Source organism: Ustilago hordei (assembly GCF_900519145.1).
Source record: "Ustilago hordei strain Uho2 genome assembly, contig: UHO2_contig_02, whole genome shotgun sequence".
NCBI lineage: Eukaryota > Fungi > Basidiomycota > Ustilaginomycetes > Ustilaginales > Ustilaginaceae > Ustilago > Ustilago hordei.
Window position 1 is genome coordinate 2619272 of NW_024545252.1, and position 6746 is coordinate 2626017.

The window sequence follows — 6746 nt, forward strand, 5'->3', positions numbered from 1 at the left end:
TCAGGTTGCTGACCATTACTACCCTCCAGACTGGGACGTACCGGTTGGTTCCTTACCAGCTAAATGCCTTCACTGTTTAGTCATGCTTCGCCTCATGGAGGGTTGCATGCCATGGCCAAGTTGGCAGTGTTGATGCTGCTTCAACTTAGGCATTCTGTAAGTACACTTCTCAACTTTTGCTTTTGACTCTGAACCGATACTGATGAACTCCTTTCTTCATTTTAGCTGCTTTGCATCTGCATTTACCAACCCGTTTGGTGAACGTACCCAAATCCCTTATGCCTGCATGCACTGTTACCTAGCCGGGTTGGGTCACTGCGAGTGCAGCATCCCAGCTCACCCCAGCATGGATTACACTGGTGATGGGACTCCGAGTTTGCAACCTCATGGGTCTCATCAGGTAGAACACGTGCACTTAACCATAGCAAATGGATATGGTCCTGGATTGGTTCGGTCAGACGAATGAACCACCGACCCAGTGATGACCCACAACTGGGTGGCTGCAATGCAGGTCGTGTGGCACTTACGCCAACAGGAATTGGTAAGTTCCCTCCTCCATATGCTCCAGCTATACGTTGAGCATCATGACTGTCTGTACTCAGAGCGTCAGCCTCACAAGTCTGTCATGGAGTCTGGTGGTCCTCCAGACCTCCTTCACAAGTGGGTCGCCCCTACTGAGGAGGAACTGGTGATCCATTCGTCACTTGCTCCTCCTCCTCCTCCCTCTTCCTATGTTGACATGTAGTGACATGTCTCCTGCTGTAATGTCGATGCCCTTGTTTTTTGAACTGAGTCTGTGGCCTGACTCTTGTGATGTTGATTATGAGCCTGGCTGTTGAGTACCATGCTCTTGACCCTCCTCTCGTATGGTGAGAGTAGTTTTCAGGTCCTCTTCCTGAAATCTGTCATACCATTAGTACTGTGACAGATTCCCGTGTAATTCGTAATAGCACCTCTACTCTCACATTTTTCGCTCAAATCGGTTCTAACACCCTTCTTACCGATTTCTCCTTCTCCTCGTGCTTGTTTAGCCTCGTCCCCCTGCCGAAACCTCATACTCCCAGATGAGGTCAGTACAGTTGAGATGCAACAATGGTTCCCAAGAGGCAGCCTCCTCTGGGTACCCCCTCCAAAGCACCTTGTATTCTGTTGCCCCATTGTGTGAATGCTTGCCGACAATGGCTTCAACTTCGAAGTCCAGATCCTCGTCTGGTAGCAATGGTATGATTGGTTGTGTTGATCATTGAGGAATAGAACTATTCCTTGCTGGTTCGAGCAAGGACACATGGAACACATCATGAACTCTGAGGTTTGCTGGCAATGTGATTCTATAGGCTCGTTGGCCCACCCTTTCTTGTACTGGATAAGGTCCTGCGAACCTGGTGTCCAGCTTTGGTGTGGGCCGTCTCATCTTCCAGTTCTTGCAGTTGATATAAACCATGTCGCCAACCTTGAATTCTATGTCCTTGTGTCTCCGGTTATAATGGTCAACCATATGACACTGTGCCTCCCTTATCTGTTCTTGAAGGTACTTGCAGCACTCTTTACCATCAAGCAAGTACTCAGAACGTTCGGGGTTGTTCACTCTTAGATGTTGAGGAATGTCAGGATGGGCTTTCGGGTTCCATCCATAACATGCAAAGAATGGCAAGACACCGATGCTATTGTGTACAGTATTGTTGTACACAAACGCTGCAGTGTCAAGCAAGCTGGCCCAGTCATTCTGTTCATAGTTGCAGTACATACGAAGGTACTGCTCTACTACTTGATTGACCCTTTCCGTTTGCCCATCCATTTGAGGATGATAAGCAGTGCTGAGCGAATGTTTCATACCCATTTGATCAGCAAATGCTTTCCATGCTCCTGAGATGAACTGCCTGCCTCGGTCCAAGACCATGTGATCTGGATAACCGAAGTGTCTAACCAGATTTCCCCATAGCAGCACAGCAGTCTGTTTCGCTGTGACTGTTTTGTATGTAGGGGCCAGAATAGCAAACTTGGTCAATCTGTCGACAATGACCAGGATTGAATCGTATCCCTTTGAGGGTGGTAATCCTTCAATGAAGTCCAAGGATATAGAGCCCCATGGCCTGTCTGGGGTAGCGAGTGGCTGCAGCAAGCCATATGGGCGATGGCAAGGAGCCTTATATCTGGCACACACTTGGCAACTTGTGGCATAATCAGCAATCCAGGCTGACATGTTTGGCCACCAATAGTGTCATTGGGCTGACTTAATGGTAGCATCTCATCCCACATGTCCAGCTGTGATGCCATCATGACATTGAGACATGACCATGAATTGCAAATGTTCTACAGACAACGATTGCCCATCAACTTCTTTGGCACTTCGCAAATGACAGTCATTGGTTCTCCCTGGCATCGTTACCTTCAGGATAACCAATCATCTGCCACTATACCACAAGCTGTTTCTGATCTCGAACGGCTTCCTTAGATGGATCTCCTGAAGCTCTGGGTCCAGAGGCTGGAAGATTCTGGCCAGATCTTTGATTCCTTTCGTGGCTATAGACTCCATCATGAGGACAGGAGCCACTAATATGGAATTGTCACCTGAACATGCAGTTAGAACTGATTCTGCTGAAATCGGCAGTATCATGCTTGCTATTACGTTTTCAGCTGAAATCTGCTGCAACTCATTCCCTGTCATGATTTCGTTTTCGACTGGTTCAAACACCTGGGGAGGCAGTAGTTGTCGAACATTGTGCTCCTGCTCTTCGCCGACTGGCTGCATGTCAGCTCATCTGGTGAGAGCATCGGGTTCGCCACCCTTGTCTCCTGGTCGATATTGTAGCACAAAGTCAAAATCTGCTAACAATACTGCCCATCTTGCTTGTCTGCCAGTGATACGACATTGCAACTTAAAGTACTTGAGCACCTCATGATCCGTGAGAATGACTAACTGACTTGGTAGTCCTGCTAGCATGTGTCGCCATTGAGTGAGGCAGGCGACCACTGCTAGGAGCTCCTTGTCATGGATCTCATAGTTTTTCTCAGCTGATGACATCTTCCTTGAATAAAATGCTACCAGGTGCCAACATCCTTCATGCTCTTGTTTGAGCACTCCAGCGATGGCAAAGTCACTTGCATCTGTTTCCAGCCTTGTAGGAAGGTGGTAATTGAAGTGTCGTAGTACTCCGGCTGTCGTGAACGCTTGGATGAGTTTGTAGAAAGCTTGTTGAGCTTCTTCCAGCAACTCAAACTTCTTAAAATGTTCTGTCGGTTTCACCAGTGATGTTAGTGGCTTGGCGATTTGAGCGAAGTGAGCAATGAATCGCCTATAGAAGTTGGCGAAGCCAAGGAATCTTTGGATATCATGGATTGATTCTGGCATTGGCCACTCTTTGACTGTCTGTACTTTCTCAGGATCCATCTCTACCCCTGTGGGTTTGATGATATACCCTAGGAACTCTACTGTTGTGGTGTGGAACTCACACTTCGACAGTTTAGCAAACAGCCAATTGTTTCTCAAATGGGTGAGAACTTCAGTGACATGTCGTACGTGTGCTTCCTCTGTGTCACTGAAGATGAGGAAGTTGTCCAAGTATACAACAACATATGCTCCGATAATGTCTTGGAAGATGACATTGATGAACAATTGGAAATGAGCTGGTGCATTTGCTAGCCCGAATGGCATCACAAGGTACTCATATAGTCCCAATTGTGTACCAAACGCTGTTTTCCATTCATCTCCTTTCGCGATGCAAATGAGGTTGTATGCTGCTTGGAGGTCTAGTTTGGAATAGATCTTCGCCTTCCGGAGCAGGAACAGTTGCTCCTCGATGAGGGGCAATGGAGCCCTGTTCTTGACAGTAATCTCATTGAGTCCCCAATAGTCCACACAAAGCCTGAGACCTCCATCTTTCTTAGGTACGAATAGCACAGGTGACCTTGCTGGACTCTTCGACAGTCGTATGAATCCCTTCACGAGGTTCTCGTCCAGATACTTCCTCAATTCCGACATTTCTTTAGGCCCCTTGAGATACAATGGGCCTTGAGGCAGTCGACTTCCTTCTATTAATTCAAGGTGGAGATCATGTTCAGTATGCTGGGGAAGCCTGTCTGCCTCCACCTCGTCGAACACATCATGAAGGTGTTGGTACAGCTTTGGTATATCCGCTGCCGTCGCCTTCTTCTCGATCTCAACCTCCATCTCTACTCCTTTGTCAGTGCTGGTAGGAACAAAACCAAAGGCTGGGAGTGATGAGGGTGGTACTTCCAATAACATGAACCCTATGGGTCTGTCCTCTAAAGCTGCCTGAAGTAAGCACTTTGCTGAGACAAACTCGTTTCCATGCATGGTTGGTCGTGCCAATTTTTCTTTGTTGGAGCCCATTGCCACAGATTTCGTTGAAATCGGTGATAAACTACCTCTTATGGCAAGCTCCTGTTTTTGCTCGCCTGTTACAGCAGCTTTCGTCGAATTCTGTGACAGTCCCACTACTATGACCGATTTTGACGCTTTGGATTGTAAGCCCCTAGTTGCGGCAGCTTCAGGGGGTCGTTTTCGGTCCTGGGACTTGAACTCTAGTTGGCCTGTGTCCCATCATATGGTGGGTTTGAGCCTTCTGAGCTTGGTGAATCCCAGTATAAGGTTGTAGTCAGCAGTATCGGCTACTGATACTTCGACTACACCTAGGCTGTGCTCGCCAATAACCACCTGTATGGTCGCAGCACTATTGATAATGAGCTGGTGTCCAGTGACACCATGAATCGATCTTGTTTTTGAGGGTTTTGTGGGTATTAGGTACTTACTGATAAAGGAATCTGAAACTATGGACAAGCCAGCACTGGTGTCAGCGAGTATACAAGCAGGATGGTCTTGGACTGTTCCTGTGAGCTCTAATACTGCTTTCCCTTTGCTGGTGGAGAAACATATTTGGCAATCTTGATATATACACAACGATGGTGAGGAGGTTTGTAGGGCCATGCATGCCATCAGTGCATCGCCCCACTGTCGTTTCCCTCGTTGTCGTCATCTTGGGGCTCCTCATGATTAGCATCATTAGGAACTTGGTAATGACTGAAGTCTAGGTCATCAGGGTCGCTCATTTCAGCGCTGCCTGTATGCCCATCCCCTGAGTCGGTGGCCCCTTCTTCAAAGGGATCTTCTGTGGTTACCATGACTCTTGGACCCAAAGGTCGTGGCCCCAGAGGGTCCGCTTTCTTGCTTGGGCAGTCTCTGGCCCAATGTCTGATGCCTTTGCAGATATGGCAAGTGCTATTGCCTGGTACTGTGGGGCCTCCTTGTTTCGGGCCTGGTGCATACTGCTGAGGTAGCAGCCGATTGATTGGCCTGCTTGGGCTACCTGCCGTCATTGGTGCCGGCATATGAGCAGAGTTTCTTTGTGCCAGTTGCCGAACGGGGAATGAACTCTGAATGGGTGGCATTGGTCGGATTCCTGGGTTCAATCGTGGAGGAACAGCGCTTGGGTGCCTAGCAGAGGACTGCTGTAGCAGCATCCTCTGCCAGTCGATATCTTTGACCTCTTGGTACCATCCCCACCTCTTTGCAGGCGGGTTACGTTCAAACTTTTCTTGTAGACTATGTGTGAGACTGCCTCTGAACAAGTCAATGATGAGTTCATTATCATCCAGATTGACTTGTCCCTCCAGGTCTCTGAAACGTTCCACATGGCGGGTGGCAGCACTGGGTGCATCGCTAGTGAGTTTGAGAGCCAATAGCTTGTTGTAGGCTTCCATTCTAGCGTTCCGGGGATTGAATTGTTCTGACAGCCGCTCTGTAAAGTAGTGCCAGTCATTGAATAGCCTTCCTTCATGTGCCCTGTCAATTCGGAGCTTGGAGGTCCACCACTCCTGTGCATTCCCTTCCAATTGAGAGCCCATGTGGTTGATCATTCTTGTTTGCTCATATACCTGGTTAAACTTAAACCAGGCTTTGGCTTCGAGAATGAATATCTCCACATCTCGCAGGTTAAACTTAGGAAAGGGTGTGGCGATTGGCTTGGATCGAGAGAGATCTGCCAATACACTAGGGTCCTCCTCCGAGTCTGGGACATAAGGTTCCATCCTAGTCCTGCTATATGGATCCACCCTGGGTTTGAAATACTTTGGCCTGGTGGGTGATGTGTACTTTTCATAATTGATGTCGTCCTGCTCTTCTGCGCCAGTGAATGAGACAGATTGTCTTGGTCATGGTGCCAGTGTAGGAGTCTGAGGATCTCCTATCATGGATTCGTCACCTCCTACCTGTTCTCCCGATGGTGAGAACTCAATCATCTCTTCTCTGCTTAGATGAGCACAGCGAAAACGTTCTTCTCATTGGCCTTGCCTGGTGAGCTCGAGTTGGGCTTCCAATAGTGCTAGGAGCCAGTCAAGCTTATTGTTGAGGCCTTGGTCTGTCATCATGATCGTGGGGTGCTGCTTGAACGATCCACTCTAATGTCAGCAGTCGCATGCCTGAAACCTGAATCAGTAGTAGTATCAGTACTATCAATGATTCTGTCAAATTATGTGACAGTGTGAATGGTATTTCGATTCTTAGTGAAATATGTGACAGAGCCTTCTCTGTCACCTTTCTCGTTAGAATCTGTAGTTGTATTATCATTGTGACAGATTTCGACTAACCGCTGTGGACACTCCGTCCAGAGGTAGCTCAGCATGATCAGACTACGATATGACTCTAAATGAGCTTGATATTGACACCAATGGTCTGGTGTGAGTATGGATTGTTTGATGCCGACATGAGTGTCCAGTGTGTCGACTAATGT

At 48.0% G+C, this 6746-nt stretch overlaps 1 protein-coding gene across 1 annotated transcript; it reads right to left on the reverse strand.

The window, feature by feature from the left end:
* Positions 1-4953: 4953 nt before the first annotated feature.
* UHO2_01585 (uncharacterized protein) lies at positions 4954-5874 on the reverse strand (the record flags this gene model as incomplete). Its single annotated transcript, XM_041554052.1, has 1 exon — positions 4954-5874. One exon carries the CDS (start codon positions 5872-5874, stop codon positions 4954-4956), a length of 921 nt encoding a protein of 306 aa, XP_041409986.1.
* Positions 5875-6746: the final 872 nt, after the last annotated feature.